The sequence below is a fragment of the Salmo salar genome, chromosome 07 (genome assembly GCF_965601325.2).
Source record: "Salmo salar chromosome 07, fSalSal1, whole genome shotgun sequence".
NCBI lineage: Eukaryota > Metazoa > Chordata > Actinopteri > Salmoniformes > Salmonidae > Salmo > Salmo salar.
The window spans coordinates 18642896-18667637 of NC_138297.1; the positions used below are offsets into that span (position 1 = coordinate 18642896).

Sequence of the window (24742 nt, forward strand, 5' to 3'; positions counted from 1 at the left end):
GGGCATTGTGACTCACGTACTGAACACATCTGACAAGGGCCATTGGGAGGGACTCAAAATCTGGCTACAGCTTTACCTAAATACCTCAGAGCCCCACCAAAGCTTTATGTTGGTGGCCTACTTCTTTATGACATGCACATCGTACCGAGTGTGGCTTTAAAAAGCTAACATTGCTCAACATACAGTATGATTTATTGAATTAACCGAGCTTCAATCTTTTGACAAATTACTATCAATGACCATTATCACTGTTGTTACTATTATTATTATGGTCCAATGAATAACAATCTGTTTCCTGGCATTTTCTATCTAGCAATATCTTGGATTTCTATTCCCAGAATGGCTCTTATCACAATAAGGGGAATTCAGAGAAAAGTAAAGGGACTGGCCCTATTGTAATTTTACTTTGCTCTGTGGGAATGCAGCCATTGATCAAAGGTCAGAATTAGGGTGGGAATGTGTGTGTTAAGGAAATAACTAAAGCATCCCAGGCATTACACATCTTCCCAAAGGAACAGGCTTTCTCTGGGAAAAGTGATCCTACCGCCGCAAAAAAACGGTCACATTTCCCCACATCATTCAGTGTGGACTGGATGCATAACACTGGGTAAAGGTTGTGTATAAAGTGACTTTGTAAAATACCTTCTAATAGATTCATGAAGGCCATTATATTTGCAATGAACCACACTTATGTAACCCCTTTAATAGCAAAATAATATAAAAAAAACATATTCCACAAGTTCCAGCAAGGTTTTGATGTGGAAACATTCACATCAACACACACAAAGGTGTTTTGATACTCCATCTAATGTTTTCCTCCTCTAATCAAAGATGTTCATAATGTGCTCCAAAGTAAACACCTTTTCTACTTGGTGCTGCCAAGTCCTAATTTCCCGTGTACTTATTTATTACCGGTCAAGGCCACATTCCCTTGTTGAAATAACCTGTTCATTACTCACCTTAAAGTTGGCCTTCTAAGACATTGCCGTAGCCCTTTACACCCATACCCGTGTACAGGTTGACAATGGCAGATTTGGGCACTGATAAGCGTCTACATTGGAACACTGTGGCTGTACAGTAACGCGCTATACATGATGTCAGAGCTCTGGCTCGGCGCGTCACAGCGCTGTACGGGTGTTGACTAACAGCCGTTCTGAACTTGAGTGAGGAAAATGCTGTACATTAAGATGACTCTATGTATTTTGAAAGATGAGACGTTGATGATTATAATAAATACCGCTTTGATGTCATATAAGCAGGCCAAACACCCGTCAGTCCAAATATACATTTTTAATTACAATTTTATTTAAATGTAACCTTTATTTAACTTTATATGCATTTCACATTTCCATATCATAAAACTCATGTCATTTACAGTGTCAACGTTTATGATCACTATGTTTGATGTACAGTTACAAGATGACATGGCATCATACCCTGGGTTGTTCTGAACAGAATTAACCTATGTCTATTGGGAAGAACATTTGCGTAGGTCACGCACCTGAATGCACTCATGACTCCTTTCTATGGTCACCAAAATGATCTGTTTCACTGAATTGCATTGTGAAAGCCTAACACTGTACAATCTTATAACTTAGCTAGTCATGTTGTGTAAGGGAGTGCGTAACTGGCGGCAGGGAACAGAGGGTTAAATACACAACATGTAATGAGGGAAATTGAGACCAGGTGTGTGAGAAGACAAGACAAAACAAATGGAAAATGAAAAGTGGATCGATGATGGCTAGAAGACCGGCGACGCCGACCGCTGAGCGCCGCCCGAACAAGGAGAGGAACCGTGACATGTTGGCAATAGAATAAGGTCTCAAATAATGCCGACCTGACCTGTGGAGTATATTCATGGGTTCCAAGGGAAGCCAGGCTTCTCCCAAAAATGTACCAAGGAAAAAATACATACAAAATAATGGATCTTTCATCACTCTGTGTTTCATCAATTTCCTTGAATTCGCAAGAGAAAGCATTCGAGCGAGCGAAACCGCACCCCTCTGTCTCTGTATGTGTAGGCCATCTATCTGATGCTGTCTGGTAAAAAAGAGTATGACATTGTTGCTGCCTGTAGCATTGAGCGCAAGAGAAGCCAGAGAGCATTTGGCCTTCCTTGATAAAAAAAGTATAAAATAATAGCCAATCAGCATTGAGCTAAACTGAGTGAGCTCAGCTGTGAATGGTTCTGGAGCACAAAAAAAAGTGAAAGGGAAGGCAGTTTGAATTTGGCTTCAGACCAATCAGATCACAAGTCAAACGCCATTGTTGACAGAAAAAAACTTGAATTGTTGCATCTTGTTGTGTTATGTTGTTGTCCTCCGCTGGTTAGCTAGCTAGCTAAAATCATCCCTTTCCTAAATTAGCTAACAATGGAGATAGGGATTTGGACTTGTGGTTTTACTTAATTCTCTGTACTGGCCAATGATTATAACGGCGATTCTGATCCAACCATAAATTCATACATTCATTGTATTGAGGATGAAAATTGAACATGTAGCTAGATGTTGTATCATGCTAATGTTAACTAGCTGGCCTGGCATTTCATTGCCCATGAAAGGAAGTTAGGTTAGTGAGCAAGTATTTTAGCTAGGTAGCCTAGGACAACAAAATATATAAGCGTGTACTGTATGACAGTCATAGACCGTTTAGACAACATGAAAGAGAGGAGGATGGCATTGGCGTTCCTCTATAAGCAGGGTGAGTCAACATGTTTTTTCTACACACACACACACACACACACACACACACACACACACACACACACACACACACACACACACACACACACACACACACACACACACACACACACACACACACACACACACACACACACACACACACACACACACACACACACACACACACACACAGATAAATCAGTACGATGGACACCCACATCTTATTTAGATTAAAGGCGGTGTCAGAAGAAGGCCCTAAAAATTGTCAAAGACTCCAGCCACCCTAGTTATAGACTGTTCTCTCTGCTACCGCACGGCAAGTGGTACCAGAGCGCCAAGTCTAGGTCCGAGAGGCTTCTAAACAGCTTCTACCCCCAATCCATAAGACTCCTGAACATCTAATCAAATGGCTACCCAGACTATTTGCATTGTGCGCCCCCCCCCACGTCTTCTATGCTGCTGCTACACTCTGTTATTATCTATGCATAGACACTTTAATAACTCTACCTACATGTACATATTACCTCAATTACCTTGACTAACCGGTGCCCCCGCACATTGATTCTGTACCGGTACTCCCTGTATATAGCCTCACTATTGTTATTTTACTGCTGCTCTTTAATTATTTGTTACTTTTATTAGGTATTTTCTTAAAACTGCATTATTGGTTAAGGGCTTGTTGATTGGGCTAAATAGTTTTTGTTATCTTTTATACTGAACAAAAATATAAACGGAACATGCAACAATTTCAATGATTTTACAGAGTTACAGTTCATATAAGGAAATCAGTCAATAGAAATAAATAAATTAGGCCCTAATCTATGGATTTCACATGACTGGGCATCGGCGCTGTCATGGGTGGGCCTGGGGAGCCAAGCCCAGCCAATTAGAGTTTTTCCCCACAAAAGGGCTTTGTTACAGACAGAAATACTCCTCAGCTGTCTGGGTAGCTGATGAAGAAGCCAGATGTGGTGTTCCTGGGCTGGCGTGGTAGCATGGGGTCTGTGGTTGTGAGGCTGGTTGGATGTACTGCCAAATTCTCTAAAACAATGTTGGAGGCGGCTTATGGTAGAGAAATTAACATTAAATTATCTCGCAACAGCTCAGGTGGACATTCCTGCAGTCAGCATGCCAATTACACGCTCCCTCAAAACATGAGACATCTGTGGCATTGTGTTGTGTACAATAACTGCACATCTTAGAGTGGCCTTTTATTGTCCCCAGCACAAGGTGCACCTGTGAAATGATCATGCTGTTTAATCAACTTCTTGATATGTCACACCTGTCAGGTGGATGATGCTCACTAACAGGAATATAAACAAATTTCTACCCAAAATTTGAGAGAAATAAGCTTTTTGTGCGTATTGAACATTTCAGAGACCTTTTATTTCAGCTCATGAAACATGGGACCAACACTTTACATGTTGCCTTTACATTTTTATACTGTATAGTTGTCACTGTATTAGACTAAGCATAGGTGATTAGATTATGTTGAAATGTTGAAGTTGAAATGGTGCTGGAATAGTGGAGGCAGTTCCTGTTTTATTTGCGACTTACGGTAACTCTCTGTGGTTCTATATCAATAGTTGTTTAGTGGTCCGAAAATTTTGCTTGCTTGACCATGCTGTAGGTCATGCAACTTTTTGTTACATGAAATATGTTTTGCAGACTTCACTGGACGGATGTTGCTCTCCAGTTTTGTAATGAAACAATTGTGTTAAAAACAAAACAACTACAAGCGTGATTGCTTTACTTCCTCAATGGCACAGCTAGGAGAGCTCAAAAAAGCACCTTATAGTTGAAAACTCTTCTTGGAGTCATAAAAGTCCATTGAAATGACTTAGGAACTGTTCACACTTTTAGTTAGTCCTCTCACTCAAACCCTTGTAATTTTTGTCTTATGTTGCACCTACCCCACATTTTTCAGGAATGTTCTTATTTTGTTTTCTAAATGTATCCAGAGTATTTTAAGATTTCGTTATCAACAAATACGGCAAAAAGTATAGTAAATGTAAAATGTAAATAAGATCAACAATGTAATGTTTGGATTCAGTCTTGTGAACTGTTGTGTCCTCACCTTTTGAAGAGAGATACATACTTGTTGGGAGACAGCGGTGAAATCCAATTGATGAAATAAATATTATGATATAATAATTTATGAAGCGCTCATTGTGAATGTTTCGGCGAATGCTGTGTCATCACTCACAGTCATCATGCAAAATGTCCAGAAGAGTAAATATTTATAATGTAATACATTTTTATTTCATATGTTTACATTGATTTTCAGTTCGCAGACTTGAAATCTGAGAAGAGGAAATTCTGGCTATATGACACACACACAAAAAAAGTTGAGATTCATGCAAATGTTTTATTGAACAGTAATATAAAATACTTTTTCATAGTTGCGTGTGCATGCTTCATCTGCCAACTGTTTCAAAGTTAAATTACAAAAGCATAGCTTCATGTCATGTAGTGAAATACTTGGGCATATAAGCATTTTTTTTAAAGGTCATGGAGTTTTTTGTTTTATTGATATACAAAGCAGAGTTCCAAATAATAACAATAATCATAATAATCAAATTACACTTTCTGTGGCACGGGTACAAAACAGAACAAAAATGTCTTAACTGTTATATGACATTAACAGCTATCATGCATTTTGAGTTCCACATGTAACCACAAACCTCACAAGAATGGTCAAACATACTAAATTTGACTGTGTGCACAAGCGCATGTTAAAAATATGATTCCTCCGCCATGTCAGATAATTAAATGCATCAATTTTAAAAGAAGTTGAGGGATATAAAGCATTATCATGATGTTCATTTAATGAATGCCAGTATATGTTCACTAAGCACACTACATTTCAAAACAGGCCCCGGCAGTCAAGGTATTCAATTCATTTATCAATTTCCTTTGTTTGAGTTTATAAAACATGCATAGGCAGACACTTTTAGTTTGTCTTTTTTTTACACAATATAGGTTCTTTACGTTTACTTTGTTCGCAATACTTTAAAAAGAGAAATGAACATTCACAGAATTCCAGCAAGACACAATAAAATCTCTATCCCCAAAAACATATTTTTTTTATATTTGCAAATTATAGATAAATGTAAATTCCAGTTGTGAAACTTCCCAAAAAATAGATATTCATCACCAAGGTAATAATTAGCCATTATACAGAAATCCGGGTCAAAAGCACACACCAAAAGAACCTGGGGTAAGCATAATCTGTACAAAACCATAAAACTAAAAATGTTTTGGCATTTCAACAAGGTTGCAACATTCTTTTTAAGACTGCCTAATTTATCTGAGAGCTATTTTATAAGAGTAGCAAAAAAAGATATCAATAAATATTCTTTACTTAGTTTGTACACCCTTATGTTAAAAACATTTTTTTTAATGTTCTGTCCTTTTTAGTGCTGTATTTTGTAAACGTACAATAGTTAGTAAGAAGTTACACAACATTTTCATATCCAGTAGAACAGGGCTCTCCAACCCTGTTCCTGGAGAGCTACCGTCCTGTTGGTTTTCACTCCAACCCTAATCTAGCACACCTGATTCTAATAATTAGCTGGTTGATAAGCTGAATCAGGTGAGATACAACTGGGGTTGTAGCGAAAACCTAGAGGAGGGTAATTCTCCAGGAACAGGGTTGGAGAGCCCTGCAGTAAAATGAGTGAGGGGCTTTCATAAAACATTTCCTTTAGGATCTCTTTCTCTTGGTTTCTCTCAGTCTGTCTCTCTCGTACTGAAGTACAGAATCAAGCACGTCATCACCAGCTTCGAGGAGGCCAAGGGCCCAAAAGAGTGAACAATGCGAAAAACTTTGTCGTTTCTACAAGTTATTTTTTTTAAAGGCATACCCAAAGACTAGTCTCTCCTGCGGTTGTTGTACTGTAAGCGCCACTTCCTGTGAGCACCACTTCCTGTAAGCGCATTCCTGATCTCGTCCCTCCCTTTTCTCCTCCACTCTGCTCTCTCCTCTATGCCGCCCCGTGGCAGACTGCGACGAGGAGGATGGTGGTATAACCCCCCACCCTGGTCGCCACAGGCTGCCACCACCACCCGCCGCGGTGGAGTGTGCCCCTTCACTGGATGCTGCTGCTGCTGTCCTTGGCGTCCGTGCCATTGGTCTCTGAGGACAGAGCCTTGTTAAGGGAGTTGAGGCTGGCATCGGAGGGGAGGCCGTCCCGCCTCGGGGGCATCCGCTCGTTGATGCGGTCCAGGCCCTTGGCCTCCTCAAAGCTGGTGATTTTGTGCTGGGGCGAGAAGCCCTTGATGGCTGGAGGATGGAGAGAGGGAGTGGGGGATGAGGGGAAAATTGATGGAGGGGTGATTTAGAGGTAGAGAAGACATGTAAAATATGAGGTTAGTTAATTCTGGTTCACATGCCAAAACACAGACACATCAATGTGTTTTGAGTTGTCTTTGGTTTTGTTCAGCGTCAAGAATTCATTGTGAATCAAGTCATGTGATGACAGAATAACCAATGAAAATCTGTTTCTGAATTGGTTGGTTATATAAACCATTGCACTGAATGGAAAAGTCACTTGACTTGAGCAGAGGTCTAGTAGGTCAACCGACAGAAACCACATCATTTTAACATTATAAATAGTTGTTTGTAAAAATACAAATACAATTTAAAACAATTCAATACTATTTTTTCTGCTTAGTGTTTTCATAGAAATAATTACAGTATGAATGCAAGCTGAGTGTGTGTACACTGAGTATACCAAACATTAGGAACACCTTCCTAATATTGAGTTGCACCTTAGAACAGCCTAAATTCGTCAGGGCGTGGACTCTACAAGGTGTCAAAAGCGTTCCACAGGGACGCTGGCCCATGTTGACTCCAAAGCTTCCCACAGTTGTGTCAAGTTGGTTGGATGTCCTTTGGGTGGTGGACCATTCTTGATACACACGAAAAACTGTTGAGTGTGAAAAACCCAACAGCGTTGCAGTTCTTTATACAAACCGGTGTGCCTGGCACATACTACCATACCCCGTTCAAAGGCACTTAAATCTTTTGACTTGCCATTCACCCTCTGAATGACACACATATACAATCCATGTCTCAAGGCTTAAACATCCTTCTTTACATGTCTCCTCCCCTTCATCTACACTGATTGAAGTGGATTTAACAAGTGACATCAATAAGGGATCATAGCTTTCACCTGGTCAGTCCATGTCTATATACAGCAGATGTTCTTAATGTTTTGTACACTCAGTGTATATCTAATATAAGTCTAACTTCTTTCTGCTGAGAAATCTGAACACCTAAATTAATAAATTATATTTTATTTTCACATAAAATGTAAGGGTGCAGTTAAATGTGTTGTTTTACAGGGTCAGCCATAGTATTATGGTGCCCCTGGAGCAAATTAGGGTTAAGTACCTTGCTCAAGGGCACATCGGCAGATTTTTCACCTTGTTGGCTCAGGTATTCAAACCAGCAACCTTTCGGTTACTGGCCCAATGCTCTAACCACTAGGGTACTTGCTGCCCTTGTAAATTATGAATAACATATCCTATGTAGTTCATTCTGCCTTTTGAAGACGGCAGAGAACTATATTACAATCAATATGAACAATTCAGAATAAATTACAACACAACACCAATTACCATATTATCTCAATTATATAACCCGATTGACAAAAGGAATACATAATCCGACTGAACTATAGGTGAGCGTCTGGTGCTGGAGGACAATAGGTTTTCATTGTGCCATTGCCTTTCAATCAAGGACAGATTTACAAAAGTAAAAACACTACTGATAAATCACATAATTGACTCAAACAGAAAAGTATGTAAGTCAATTATGAGATGGAATGAAGCATTTTGACAATGACATGGGGAAAATAAATGTGCAAATTATTCAACGTGAAAGTGAATGTAGTGTAACGCGGAAGTAAATAGCGTAAAACAGTAAGAACAACAATGTTGCAGCTGATGCTCTCTTAAAAAATAAACCTAAAGATAACGGAGTGCATATTGAATAAGGGCACGATTAAAACAGCTGAGGATCCCCAGGACCAGACCTCCCCACCACGGTACTATACAAACAAAAGGAAATGGAAAAATATTTTTTTAAAAGAAGGAAAATAGAGTGGGGCCCACTAGACTGAAACATACAGTATACCACAAAAAGACTACGCTCACATACATAGACACCAGAGGAGGCTGGTGGAAGGAGCTATAGGAGGACGGGCTCATTGTAATGGCTGGAATGGAATAAATCAAATGGTAACTAAACACATCAAACACATGGTAACGACGTGTTTGACTCCGTTCCATTGATACCATTCCAACCGTTACAATGAGCCCGTCCTCCTATAGCTCCTCCCACCAGCCTTCTCTGATAGACACTACTACAGAGGTACTTGGTGCTAATCACTTGTTAAGCCTGCTCAGAACATGCAGCAAATTACCAATAAGGGACAAGGGGGGGTATAGTGGTTGTGGGCAGCTACATTTTCAGGAGATCCTTTTTCTGGATCAGGGGGCACCATTTTGGAGGAATTACCCATATTATGGAATTATGGGTGTAGAGAGAGGGGGCTGATGGGACTTGGAGTTGTGTTGCTGCATAGCACAGGTCAGTCACAGGTTATTAGCAGCTCAACAAAGAGAACACGACACAGAGGAACCACAAGGAAAAAGAGGCAAAAAGAGTCTTGGGACTGATGCACGTAATCCTCTAGGGGGTGCTCAAGAGGAGTCGCTGAACAATTCCAACGTAAATAGCAGCTTGCCAACAAACCGCTATTTACTGCATAGTTGAGGTTGTTCTTTGTTGCGTGGGTTTGTTTGCCCATTTGCTTTTGGAGTTGGAGTCCAATTTGGCTTTCAAAGCTTTTGTTGGGAAAGCACATTTTGTTCCGATTTGTTTCTATCGAACGTACTGTATCTTAGTGACAAAACAAAGTACAACTGCATGTTGTTTCAAAGGGGAAAATCGAATGGCAAGACTGAGTCGGTGGGTAAGTGGGTGCAATGGCATGGGGTGTGAAGATGCAGGTGTGCCATAATATCCTTGGTTGGGTTTTTTTAGAGAAACTTATGATTGGGCACTATTTAGTGGAGGGGACCAATTCAGTCCGTAGCGCGGAAGATCTGCGTTTTAGCGCGGTTTAAATGTATAGGTCATTTCCAATAGAGCAGACATATGTAGCATTTCCTGTGAATGCAGTCTCGGAGAACATGATAGCATTGCCTTCAAATGTCAATCGCGCTACAACACAGATCTTCTGCGCTACGGATTGAATCCAGCCCTAATCTAAAAACTTTGTGAGAGGGAGGGAGGGGAAGGGGGGGGGGTACTGTATATCCTAGCAGGTGAAAAGAAAAGTCATGCACTTAATGTCTCACCACCTGGCTGATATGAACTTTGTTCCCCTTTAAAACAAACGTCGCTTTTCTGTACTCCCCCCCCCGCCCCGTTTATGTATTTGTCATTTTTTTGGTTTGGTTTTGGTAAATGATTATGTCACAATTTGTTAGACCAAACACCCAACACACTCTAACAAGCTACGGCGAAAAGGATGAAAACTCCCATGTCTATTGCGATAAGAAGCAACAGAGAGGGCTGCCGGCCTATTTACCTTCATCTGCCTCAATAGCCTCAATAGTAGCTGAAGAGAAGAAGACGGGGGTTGCAAAACGAATGAGAAGGAAGGTGAGCAGCGAGGAATTCATTTGGTTTTCCCAACCGGTCAATGAGCAGCAAAAAGAGAGAGCCAATGCAAAGACAACAATGTTAAAAAAACTCTCCATGTTTTTGGGACAGAGGCAAAACATGGATGGAAGTAAAAAGAGGGGAGGAGGAGGAGGGACTAGGCGGGTGTGTTAAGACGGACAAAGAAGGAAGGGGTCAGGAAACAAAAAAGGGGATAGACGGAATGGAGCCAGTCAAATACCCATTGTAGACAAATACGTGGTGTGCTGGTATTTTGGGCTTTGTAAAAACGGCACCCGTGTTTGACAAAGGGACAAGAAGCGCTGCTGGACGAATATAGACAATGGACGTCTGGAAGGGGGGGGACCGTGACAAGTAAGACTGGAGTGGGTTACAATAGTGATTATCAAAGGGGAACAGTGGATGTCTGACGTATCCTCACTCAACAAACTACACACTTGGACGGGTGTGACATGAGAGGGTGTTTAACAGGAGTTGGGGTACAGTACATAAAGACGTGTGGGTGAAAACAGAGACAACTCTGCCAAAGTCAAGAATGCGGCTGCAACTGAACAACCGAGACCAAGTAAAAGAAAATAAAAAAGGTGAAGAACTCTTCGAATGTTCTCGGAAACAGCTATCTAGAACTGTAGCGCAGCCACGTCTTCTGACATGAACCGCCAAAAGAGCAGACGCCATTATGCATTTTTAAAATTTGCAGGACTTTGATACACTTACCACTTACCGTACAAATCCTTCTGTTTTATAGCAATACTTATCACCAGAAATACAGAAATGACTCTGTAGTCAGGTGGTGCACAAACAGACAAATAAATGGGTACGAGTTGCACTGCAAATAAACAAATACTCAGCGGCTACAGCTCTACACTTGAACAGGTGTGTGTTGCTATTGAGTTATAACACAGTACATAATACACAGGAGAGACGTACACACACAGGTAAAGTTATAAGGAGGTCCAAATGAAACCAAGTGGTTGATGGATTGCACAACATTGCAGTAGAAGCACATTGCAGACTGTCTGAACAATAGGAGCCTATGGTGAGCTGTGATTCTACCAATGCCGCGACAGAAAATCTCTCCAACGTCACTCTGCCTCCCAAAATGGCTCCTCCTCGCTGCTGCCTCTCCATTGGATGGCTTTGGCCCATCGTTGCCTCACTGGGAACTACACGGTTGCTCCTACGCGGTCCGAATCAACAACAGCAGTATATGCATCGGAGTGTGCATGTGTTTGAGATAGAGATATAGACTACTGTTTAGAGGGCAAACATGTTGAATTTCTGTGGTCAACTTCAGGAAAAGTGAACCCAGAAATAGAGTGTCAGATGAGAGCAGTAAAGGTTAGAAAACAATACTCTGTAGGACTACAGTGGTTCCTCCTTTAAAAGTTGCTAGCTTACACCAAGGGACTTAGAGGTCATTTGTGGTTTAGTACGGTACCCTGCGTCACCACTTCATTGCTCCAGACCAGCACAAGGGGGAGTTAGAGCACTGATTATGCTTTTGGGTCCTACTGTGTCTCTAACAGACAATGAATGGGCGACATAAACCTAAATAGGAACTGATAATTGTGCCCGACTTCAGTATTACTTACTAAAACTGTTGCTACACTAAGGTTTTTATTATTTTATTTTGTTAGGATTATTTTGCTCTTACTGTAGTACTGTAGGCCACTCCTGACCAGTCACGTTGTACAGCGCCTGGTGCAACGGTCTAAGACACTGCATACTGTAGCAGTGCAAGCTGTGTTGTTACAGGTTCAATACCTGTGCCGGCCTCAACTGGGAACCATGAGATGACTGTAGGTTTTTGGTTTTTCTCCCTCTAAAAACAGAAATAAATAACTCTAAATAACAAACTGGCTTTATTTACAAATTAGTAACAATGTCTCACCCCATGTTCAAGAATGGCCTTTTTCTCTGCCTTTTTCTCACTCATTTTACGTTATTTGAAAACTAAATCATCTCCAAAATATTTCTGGGGCATTGCACTAATAATGGCTCTGACTAGGGAAACGTTCCCACTGTTCTTAGTGCCAGTCTGCACGTTCAAACTAAAACAATGTAACTAATAATGGCTCTGACTAGGGAAACGTTCCCGCTGTTCTTAGTGCCAGTCTGCACGTTCAAACTAAAACAATGTAACTAATAATGGCGCTGACTAGGGAAACGTTCCCACTGTTCTGTTCTTAGTGCCAGTCTGCAAGTTCAAACTAAAACAATGTAACTAATAATGGCGCTGACTAGGGAAACGTTCCCACTGTTCTGTTCTTAGTGCCAGTCTGCACGTTCAAACTAAAACAATGTAACTAATAATGGCTCTGACTAGGGAAACGTTCCCACTGTTCTTAGTGCCAGTCTGCACGTTCAAACTAAAACAATGTAACTAATAATGGCTCTGACTAGGGAAACGTTCCCACTGTTCTGTTCTTAGTGCCAGTCTGCACGTTCAAACTAAAACAATGTAACTAATAATGGCTCTGACTAGGGAAACGTTCCCACTGTTCTGTTCTTAGTGCCAGTCTGCACGTTCAAACTAAAACAATGCAACTAATAATGGCGCTGACTAGGGAAACGTTCCCACTGTTCTGTTCTTAGTGCCAGTCTGCACGTTCAAACTAATAATGGCATCTTTATGTTTTCATTAATAAAATAATGAGAAAAATACTCTTTCAAAATGCCAATGTTTATTTAGTTATGGATCCATAACAAATTACTATGGGAATAAATATCACTGAATTATAGAAATGTCCTCCAATCCTCGGAGAGTCACGTTATATTTTTCAATATACTGTAGGCCTACCGTAGTCTTATTTATTTAAAGAGCATATTGAAGTTAGAAACAATAGCCTACAACTAATTTAGCACCGTTTCACGCTGCTCTGAGACAAGCATGGGGACTGGTCTTGATAAATCAATAAGATTTTTATTTTCACTTAATCTCCGTTTGGGTATTGGTTAGACTAGAATAAAAAAATGTGGGTGCAGAAATGTTATGCTGTTAATGTAACCTTTATTTAACTAGGCAAGTCAGTTAAGAACAAATTCTTATTTACAAGGACAGTCTACTCCTTCCTCCCCGTCTAGGAATTGAACCCCGATCTCCCGCGTGCCCTGTCTGCACGACATGGGGATTCTTTAGCTAAATAGCTCAGTACTGTACTGCCGACTGACAAGTTGTACAGCGCCATATTTTCCGTTCCATCCCAACGGAAATCCAGAGGGTTTTTCGTTTTCCTTGGAATAGAAACACCATAATATTAATCAAATGAATTAAGCAAGTACCAATCAAAAGATTGGGCACACCTACTCATTCCAGGTTTTTTCTTTATTTTTACTATTTTCTACATTGTAGAATAATAGTGAAGACATCACAACTATGAAATAACATATATGGAATCAGTTAAGAACAAATTCTTATTTACAAGTACAGCCTATTCCTTCCTCCCTGTCGGGGAATTGAACCCCGCTCTCCCACGTGCCCGCATTCTCTAGTACAGCCATTATTGAAGGTACTTGAGGTCACCGAGAAAGTCTGGACATGGCCTGCTCTCCCTTATGTAAGGAATTAGGCACTTTCCCATGTTTACTACTGTATGTATTGTTGGCTATGTTTACTTGTCAGACTGCACAGTAGCCTAATAAACAAATGCAGGTGGTTTATATCTTCAAAATGCTTTAATATCCAAATGTAAAAGCATATACTGTGCAGTACTGTATTTCTTCATCAGCACCTTTATGCTTTCGTTAATAAAAGAATGATAAAAATAGTCTTTCAAAATGCAGATGTTGATTTAGTTATGGATCCATAACGAATTACTATGGGAATAAATATCAATGAATTACAGAAATATTGGAACAAAATTGTCTAATGAAGGCAAACAAATTGTTGCTTACAGGAAAATAATATTTTAAACACACATGGTCACATTGTACAGCATCCTTATGGCTATTAGCAGGGCTATATTCTGGCCTTTATAAATATTATTTTGGCCTTTAGTCAGATTACAATTGCTCACTGTTGTTTTTTTGAAACAAAATAATCTCCAAAATATCTTTATATATAGCCTTCCCGCTGTGGACGTCTATTTCAGCACTGTTTCGCGCTGCTCTGAGACAAGCATGAAGAAATTAAAATGCTCAATTATATTCCATGATATTCTTAAGATATACGTGTTGACTGAATATAAGCAGGTGATGTCTGCTAAATAATCAAGTTAGGTTTCTCCAGAAATAAATAATTCTAAATAACAAACTGGCTTTATTTAAAATTAGTGAGAATGGCTCACCCCATGTTCAAGAATTGCCCTTTTCTCGCTCACTCTATGTTAAATAAAATGAAATCTCCAAAATATCGTTACTTTTTAAACAAAGCGATTATTATTATTATTAATGAATTTAGAATTATATAAAAGCCCCTTAGATATACTCACAGATCCTAATGGAAAATGCCCCTTAGATATTTAATTTAGAATCCGCCAATCCTCTAAATGTAATTATTGGTGGAGAGTCACGTCATTGAAAAACATATTTTTAGATATACTGTAGGCCTACCATAGGCAAAATGAGTATTGGTTACACTACAATTAGGGTGTGGAAATGTTATGCCCCTTAGATATTAATTTAGAATCCTCCAATGCTCTTATGCTATAGCCTACTCCCGACCATCACGTTGTACAGCGCAATATTTTCCATTCCATCCTAACGGAAACCCTGAGGGTTTTGTTTTTCGTTTTTCTCGCAATAGAAACACCATGATATTAATCAAATGAATTAATCCACATTTCTTAAAATCAATCCCATGTACTATGTTATTACAAAAAAGGTTTTAAATTCTCTAGTAATGCCAATATGGGAGACTATCAAATGCTTCTCAAAGTTGCTCTCTGGTGGTCAAACTAGCATTAATGTAAAAAATGGCTGACAATTAAATAACGTGCCATGGAATGCTGCAGCAGCCCGCAAGGTGTGCTGCAGTATGACGCAACTTTTAAAGGAGGAACCACTGTACATACTAAAACAACTGACAGAAAAACTGACAGAGGAGACAAACTGACCAAGAGAGCCTGAAGAGAGGAGAGTGAAGTTGTTTGGATTTCTGCCTTGTTTGTGGATGACAAGGTGGACAATATTGATCCCCTTACATCCACAGTTGTTTATGTCAATTCCAATTCATCTGAATCGTAGTCGATCCTTAGCCTCCCTGACTTCTTAAAAATGACTTATAATTTGTAAAATCAAAGTCCGTGTTTTTGTTCTATAGAACATAAATAGGCTATGTTGTAGCCCGATTCAGAGGGTAGATTATTCAATTCGACTCATCATCTTTGGAAGAAATGTCTTCCCTGTGGAAAAGCATATTTAAATGCTAGTCTGTCACGTAAAGGAGATCGATCGATCGTCAGACTGGTTTTGGGAGTGTTTGGAATTCAACATGGGAGGGTGAATTCTACAATATTCTCACAAAACACTGCTGACAGAATACTTGCACAACAGATTATACCTGTGGTTTCTAGGGAGAGACGAGAAAGAAGAAAACAGACAATATTTGAGATATAACCAGTAGATTACAGAGAGAAAGGTGGAGGGGGGGGGGGTAAGGAAAGCAAGACAGCATTAGAAGAGACAACGGGGAAACAGAAAGTCAACTTCTAACATGTAATATCTGTATTATCTAAAGCCACCCCAAGGGGTGCACATTTTGGTTTTTGCCCTAGCACTACACAGCTGATTCAATTAAAGCTGTATGATGACTTGATTATTTAATCAGCTGTTTAGTGCTAGGGTAAATAACACGATGTTCACCGCTTGGGGTCCCCAGGACTGAGTTTAAGGAAACGCTGAACCACAGGTAGTTACATAGTATTTACCACTGCTGCAACTGTGTTCTGTGACATAAAAGTCGTATAAAATATAGCAGGTTTAATTCTAGACCCCCCCAAAAGGCTCAATAAGTTTCAGGTCTTTAAAGTAGATGTATTGCTCATAAAATCGTATATATAACAGTGTGAGGGGTGTTGTGGGCTGGACATGGAGGTCCAGGGTGTGTGTTGTGGGTTGTACCATTCTGGAGCTTCTCCTTGCCCCCGGACAGCACTCCACTGGGCAGCATGCCGGTGGGGGTCAGCCCCTTCAGTGTCAACACACTTTCACTCTCCTCCCTGCAGGGACAACAAACAAACAAATGACACAACGCTCAGATAGAAATATAGCCCCTAGAACATGTAGGCCTTATAGCGATCTCATTCCTGCCCGGGAAAAACACATTAAGCAACGTTCAGATAGAAATATAGCCCCTAGAACATGTAGGCCTTATAGAGAGCTCATTCCTGCCCGGGAAAAACACATTAAGCAACGTTCAGATGGAAATATAGCATGCGGAACTGATGCATTCATATGAAATAGTGTTTCTCAACTTCTCAAAAAAGTGTTTCTCAAGTCTCACGTACTCCCAACATCACACATTGTTGTTCTAGCCAGTGGAGGTTGCTGAGGGGAGGACGGCTCATAATAATGGCTGGAACGGATTTAATGGAATGGCATCAAACACATGGAACAATGGTATTTGATACCATTCGACCTATTCCGTCCCAGCCATTACCATGAGCCCATTCTCCCCAATTAAGGTGCCACCAATGTCCTGTGTTTCTAGCCCTATACTAGCACACATGATTCAACAAACCATCGAGCTGATTTCTCAATGTTTATGAAAGTTACTGCTCCTATTGCTCCCCAATTGGTAGTTATAGTCTTGTCTCATCGCTGCAACTCCCGTACGGACTCGGGAGACGCGAAGGTCGAGAGCCGTGCGTCCTCCAAAACACAACCCAACCAAGCCGCCCTGCTTCTTGACACATTGCCCACTTAACCCGGAAGCCAGTCGCACCAATTATGTCGGAGGAAACACCGTACACCTGGCGACCGTGTCATTGTGCACTGTACCCGGCCCGCAACAGAAGTCGCTAGTGCGCGATGGGACAAGGACATCCTTGCCGGCCGAACCCTCCCCTAACCCGGACGACGCTGGGCAAATTGTACGCCGCCCCATGGGTCTCCCAGTCGTGGCCGGCTGCAACAGAGCCTGGACTCGAACCCAGATTCTCTAGTGGCACAGCTAGTACTGCGATGCAGTGCCTTAGACCACTGCACCACTCGGGAGGCCCCACTGCTTCAGCTTTATGAGATGACATCATCTATTGGGAGTTGCACCGGAAAGCGTGAGGTTAAACAGACAAATGAGCACTGAACAGGAAGAGTTAAAAGAAACACAGAAAGAGATAGAAGGATGGCCGATGCCCCATGCCAAAAATAAGTATTTAATGAAATACATTATACATTAACAAGTAATACCAAAGTCAGTGGTATTCAAACTTTTTCAGCAGGGACCCCATTTTTTTCCCATAAGAACTTCTCGTCCCCACCCCACCCAAAATCTAATGAAAAAACCTTAATATTGGTAAATTTACATCAACAAATAATCTTCAATTCATTACATTTATCTCTTATCAAAATGAAAAGAAACCAAAAAACACATTTACTTAAAATAGTATTTTTTTAATTAACTTTCTCAAAAACTTTTGTATATTGTCCCATACAATAATCTGTACTCTTAATTCTTTGTTCCTAAAAAAATGTATACAAGACAAATAAATTACAGACCACACTGCAGTTCACCGGCAACCCCACTAGGGGTCACGACACCGACTTTGAATACCACTGAGTAAGTTATACAGTATAAATAAGCCTTTGTTAAAAGCTTTTCATTGCAGCCTTATTCTCAGCTGTGAGTTTCCCACTGGGCACAAACTGGTTGAATCAACGTTGTTTCCACCTCATTTCAATGAAATGTTGGTGAACCAACGTGGAATAGACGTTGAATTGACATCTGTGCCCAGTGGGTTGTTATTAAGACGTGTTTATGTAGACATTTTTTTATGTAAAACGGCATTCCTGTAAAGTACAATGTACTGACTTCTGCCTAGGATCATGTAACTGGGCACATATTATAAAACACATAAACATTGGTATACAGGAAATGCACACCTAGACTTACAGAGATGATTCCTAATAAATACCTTAGGACAGAGAATACCCTGGCCATCTTGCCAATAGCACGGATCTTGTTCCTGATGACCTCCTTGCGTGCAGAGGCTGTGGCACCTATAACACACACACACGCACGCAGTTCTCAGGATCAGACTGTCAGGCTGTTTCAAACCATCACAACATGCCTGCTTATCTGGGTGAGACATTTTCTTTAAGGTGTGTGTTTGCATTACCAGACATGAGCTAGTAAAACTTAACACTAAGTTGTGTTTTGTGTGTCTAAGTAGAGTACATGTTTGAGTGACTACCACTGATACAAAGGAATCGTTTCCTAAATGTTTAGTTGACATTTATTTGACAGTTGAATCATTTAGCAAATGTTTTTTTGCACAGGAGTGTCATATCACATCAAAATACACTATGTAGTTATTGAAGTTCAAAGTAAAACCAACCGAACCAGTACTTTGAATCCCACTCCACCACTGTGACTCCCTGGTTATGTCTTAGTATGAAAGGCATTCTGAGAAAGAGGTGAAGCTCGGTGTTCGATGCCTCAGCAACAATACCCTGTCTAGAGGGACCCTGTAGGAAGTAATCGATAAAGTACTCCCTTAAACACTCTGCCTGGCCTAATCAGACATTGAAAAGCACTGCAGATGACCTGCTACCGATTCCCTTTGCTAGGACTACTGTTTTTAATCTGCAATGGCTTTGTGATGGCCATGTTATATAATGGTTCTGAACGTACAAGGTGCAAACACAACCTTAAACTGTCATCTAACATGGACGTGTTCAGTTGGCACGGACTGGAAGAAAACATTTCAACAGAGATAAATGGGGAGGTACCATTCGAATTTGTCCAATAAGAAACGCTCGTTTTCATTTTCTGTTGCAAAAGGTTTTTCTACGGTGTGCCCTAATGAACACAACCCAGGTTTCTGTTTCTGCTTGGAGAAGTAGAATATAGCCTGGTGAAGAATATAGCCTGGTGAAGAATATAACCTGGTCTAGAATATAGCCTGGTCTAGAATATAGCCTGGTCTAGAATATAGCCTGGTCTAGAATATAGCCTGGTCTAGAATATAGCCTGGTGAAGAATATAGCCTGGTCTAGAATATAGCCTGGTGAAGAATATAGCCTGGTCTAGAATATAGCCTGGTCTAGAATATAGCCTGGACTAGAATATAGCCTGGTCTAGAATATAGCCTGGTGAAGAATATAGCCTGGTCTAGAATATAGCCTGGTCTAGAATATAGCCTGGTCTAGAATATAGCCTGGTGAAGAATATAGCCTGGTCTAGGAGCTTGTGTGTTGTGACAGGATGACTTGTGTTTGACACTAGGGCCCTTTTGTGAACCAGCTTGGAAAGTGGTAGTGAGGTGGAGTGTGAGAGATGGAAATGAATACAAGTGCTTGGAAATATATGGAGAGAGAAGAATGAGTATGCAGACAACAGTGAGAGACTCTAGTGGAGTGTGTTCCCTTGGTCGGACCACTAGGGACAGTACTGAGTATCCCATCTTCTCACATTGAGCAACAGCTAGCTGGACTTTTGGGCATTCTACACAGGAAGGAGGTTCGAAGCATATCGAGGACTGACTACCCTGCACTGTTTCTATTGAAGCTATAGGCTAACACTAATTCACTCAAGTGCAGATAAACGTACTGCAGGTTCACTGAAAAGGTTTAAGCTATGTTTAAGTTACCAGTATTGAAGCCAACACACCGTGCAAGCTGTTCACCACTCAAAACTATACCAGTCTGTTAAAATACTGTGTAACACTTTATTTGGATAGTCTGTAGAGCATCTAGATTATCAATAGCATTTACACTATCTATCTACTAACCCTAACTCTCCCTAACCTTAACCCTTATCCTAACACTAAACTTAACCCTAACCCATTTCTAACTGTAACAGTAGCAAGCAGTTGCTTATCAACAGATAGTTTGTTAATACTATGACCATCTGTAGACCATCAATAGATGGAACATTTGGACTATCCAAAAAGTGACCCAATACTGTATAGTGTCAACCTTCTCAGTGAACCTACAGTGCAGTTGACCTTTACCTGCAATTGATTGAATTTGGGTGCATGTCTACTGTCTATATTTTTATAGATTGATTATATATTCTATTTTTACTGATAAATATCAATAACCAAACTGAGCATAAATGTTACAACACATTTACGTCTTGGGTTAGTTAATTGGTTCCCAAAGTGCACGTGCAAGAGCAAGCACCAACACAAAGGTATATTGGCGGTAGAGCTGAGGGTTGTACCTTTCTTGGGGGCATATATTAGTTGTCCTTCTCAAGAACACCCCCAGAAGAGAACAGAAAAGACAAGAGAGATCAGTGAATGGCAGAAGAATGACAGAGGAAGCCAAGGAGGAGGAGGAAGAGGAGGTGGAGAGGAAAGAGAGAAAAGGCAAACACACACCCATCAGGCATAAAGAAAAGCAATGGCTTAAAACAAAACTCTGAAAAACAGAAAAGAAGAGACAAATTAGATGAGGTAACCACGGAAATAATGAAATAACACAGCATCGGAGAGAGAGAGACATGAGAGAGAGACCTAGATGAGAGAAGAGAAACAAATAAATAACGCAAAGAATATGAACATCAACACAATGAATATTAAGCTACTGAAGAAAGACAGTGAAGGAAAGAAAAGTAGGAAATGATGAGATGTTAGTCACCAAGGCAGTGAGTGACTAAGAAGTATCTGTCAGCTATCAACGTTAGGGTCAAGGGTTCGAATCATTTTCCTATAACACAACTTCCTGCCATACAGGAACAGGATATGACCTATGTTCACTGCTTTATGTTCACTACATACTTCAGTCTGAGACTGCCATCATTCAAGTCATTTGTAGTGACGTCAAAATGAGGGGTGTTGTTCAAATCAAAGTCATCAGCGATTGGATTATCTCTAACAAATCAGAGTATCTAAACCAATGACACATTTTCAAAACACCGCTTTACCCACGTGTTCTGGCTCTCGCCCAACCCATCGGTTTCTGGGACCAATCAGAACGGTCAGAATGTGACTGTGTTCTTGAAATCTTCGGGGAGGTACTCAGGTTGATGTGGTGCAGCGTTTGGCCGGAGCAAGAAGTTTTGGCAGCCAGGCAAACCAGTGTTAGAGTCAAGGGTTAGAAGCCATTTTCTATAACACGCCACTTCCTGCCATACAGGAACAGGATATGACCTAAGCATTCCTTTCCCCTCGCTATAGAGTTATGGTGACGTGTGTGACTGGTAAATAAGAGACGGGATGGCGTATTTAGGGTTTATCTAGGAATGGGTGTTCCAAACCATCTCTACCATCTCTACCTAGACAATGCGTCTCACCATTATGTTGTACAACACTGGTCACCAACCTTTTCTGAGCCAAAATCAATTTCGCAGTCAAAAAGCAAGCCGAGATCTACGGCTCAGATTTTGTTTTCAACATGACTTAAACAATGTCACATTAACCTAATAAAAACTGTTCTGTAGGAATTATATTTGGACAGTAGGCCTAATATACAGTACCAGTCAAAAGTTTGGACACACCTACTCATTCCATTTTTTAATATTTTTTTAATACTATTTTCTACATTGTAGAATAATAGTGAAGACATCAAAACTATGAAATAACACATGGAATCATGTAGTAACCAAAAAAGTGTTAAACAAATCAAAATATATTTTAGATTTTAGATTCTTCAAAGTAGCCACCCTTTGCCTTGATGACAGCTTTGCACACTATTGGCATTCACTCAACCAGTACACTGATAAGCTGTAGAAAGAATATATACATTTATAAGACTTGTTCATAAAAGAGAGAATTGTTCATAACCTTGCTATGTGCTGATAGTATGCATCCCCTTCCCCTCCAGAATGGTCTACCATATAGCCAGTTATGCAGGGTTAAACGGGTCTTGACAGGTTTTGAAGGCAATGCTAAAGAAAAATTACAGCTAAATTCTAAATGAGAGGCTACAAGTATAAAACTCTTGATGCTGCAATGATGAAAATATCTCTAAAACCAAGAGAGGAATTGCAAAAAACTCAAACAAAGAAAAAAACAACGCAACCGTCTTTTGCACCAAGTACACCAAGTGTTCGGAGAAAATGAAAGCAATCCTGAAAAAGCACTGGCATATTCTGTTAGTCAGACAAAAACATCTCACAACTCTTCAAGGAACCCCCACTGGTGGTCTATAAGTGTGGTCGCAATATTGGAGATAGCTTGGTGAGATCAGACATGCCCCCCGAGCTCACTCAGACACTCTTGACACCCATTCCAAATGGGAACTACAAATGTGGCTCATACGCCCAGTGCAATAGCACTACAAAAACATCCTTCTTCAGACACCCACATACAGGTCGAAAAATCCCTGTTAGGGGGATCATCTCATGCAAGACCAAGGGAGTAATCTATCTCATCACCTGTTCATGTGGAAAAGCCTATGTAGGACAAACAAAAAGACAATTAAAACAACGCATAGCTGAACACTGCAGCTCAATCAGGTGTAAGAACATTGACTATCCAGTAGCAGCTCACTTTGTTGAAGCTAACCATCCAATCTCCTCCCTCAAATACACAGGCATTGAGCACGTTGCTCTACCAAGGAGAGGAGGTAACATTGAGATCCTACTATGACAAAGGGAGGCTTACTGGATATGCGATCTAAAAACATTGACCCCTAGTGGTCTGAATATTGACTTTGATCTCAGGCCCTTCATTCGAACAATTCTCTCTTTTATGAACAAGTCTTATAAATGGATATATTCTTCCTACAGCTTATCAGCGTACACCCAATATGTTCCCCTGTTGATGATGCTTATTATGCATTATGGTTGAACCAAAAGATTACATGTAACAAAACAAAATAGAAAACAATTAAAGATGTGAAATTTAATTAAACAATAATGTATGTTGAGGCTAATATTATGTACAATATTCAATGATGTTTCTATATGATAACAATAGCCTAATATATTCAATATGCCATAAACTACTGTTTAACAGTTTCACTCAATTCACTCGAATTAACTTAATAATTATGACACACCCCTCACTATTGTCATTGGTTGCACTAATTGCGCTGTTTGTCTACATAACCTGGTTCAAGCATTCATGACATCACCCTGAAGAAGGCACAGTGATGCCGAAAAGTTGGTGTTCTACCCAATATATTACTGGGAGATTATATTCTGAGTGTGCGACTTTTTATAGTTTATTCGCCGTTAGTCAGCACCTCCACATCAAATATTTTTTTCTGGGTGTGCGCCAGCTCCAGTTTTTTATTCGAATAGTGCTGAATAAAAACAGTGACAGTGCTGAATAAAAACTTAAACATGAACGATAGCAAATTTCAATTTACAAAAAAAAAAACAATGACGTTTTCGTCTTTTGAGCTTCTAGTCATGAAATCTATGCAGCCTACTCACTCACTTTTTATAGCTACTGTTTACAGGCCTCCTGGGCCATATGCAGTGTTCCTCACTGAGTTCCCTGAATTCCTATCGGATCTTGTAGTCATAGCAGATAATATTCTAATTTTTGGTGACTTTAACATTCACATGGAAAAGTCCACAGACCCACTCCAAAAGGCTTTCGGAGCCATCATCGACTCAGTGGGTTTTGTCCAACATGTTTCTGGACCTACTCACTGCCACAGTCATACTCTGGACCTAGTTTTGTCCCATGGAATAAATGTTGTGGATCTAAATGTTTTTCCTCATAATCCTGGACTATCGGACCACCATTTTATTACGTTTGCAATTGCAACAAATAATCTGCTCAGACCCCAACCAAGGAGCATTAAAAGTCGTGCTATAAATTCTCAGACAACCCAAAGATTCCTTGATGCCCTTCCAGACTGCCTCTGCCTACCCAAGGACGTCAGAGGACAAAAATCAGTTAACCACCTAACCGAGGAACTCAATTTAACCTTGCGCAATACCCTAGATGCAGTTGCACCCCTAAAAACTAAAAACATCTGTCATAAGAAACTAGCTCCCTGGTATACAGAAAATACACGAGCTCTGAAGCAAGCTTCCAGAAAATTGGAACGGAAATGGCGCCACACCAAACTGGAAGTCTTCCGACTAGCTTGGAAAGACAGTACCGTGCAGTATCGAAGAGCCCTTACTGCTGCTCGATCATCCTATTTTTCCAACTTAATTGAGGAAAATAAGAACAATCCGAAATTTCTTTTTGATACTGTCGCAAAGCTAACTAAAAAGCAGCCTTCGCAAATGGAGGATGGCTTTCACTTCAGCAGTAATAAATTTATGAACTTCTTTGAAGAAAAGATC

General features: G+C 40.3%; 1 protein-coding gene across 4 annotated transcripts in view; it reads right to left on the reverse strand.

Moving 5' to 3' along the window:
• Positions 1–5032: 5032 nt before the first annotated feature.
• The window catches only part of LOC106608629 (protein phosphatase 3 catalytic subunit alpha), a 138164-nt gene continuing 118454 nt past the window's right edge, over positions 5033–24742 (reverse strand). Inside the window, exons 11-15 of one of the 4 annotated variants that reach the window (XM_014206693.3) lie at positions 20711–20737; positions 18459–18543; positions 16447–16544; positions 10289–10318; positions 5033–6969 (exon numbers count right to left, since the gene is read on the reverse strand). In XM_014206693.3, the coding sequence (XP_014062168.1) occupies positions 6776–6969; positions 10289–10318; positions 16447–16544; positions 18459–18543; positions 20711–20737 (434 nt within the window). In that variant the 3' untranslated portion in view covers positions 5033–6775. The remainder of the gene's footprint in view (positions 6970–10288; positions 10319–16446; positions 16545–18458; positions 18544–20710; positions 20738–24742) is intronic. The other 3 variants (XM_014206695.3, XM_014206696.3, XM_014206697.3) reach the window with 3 other exon arrangements.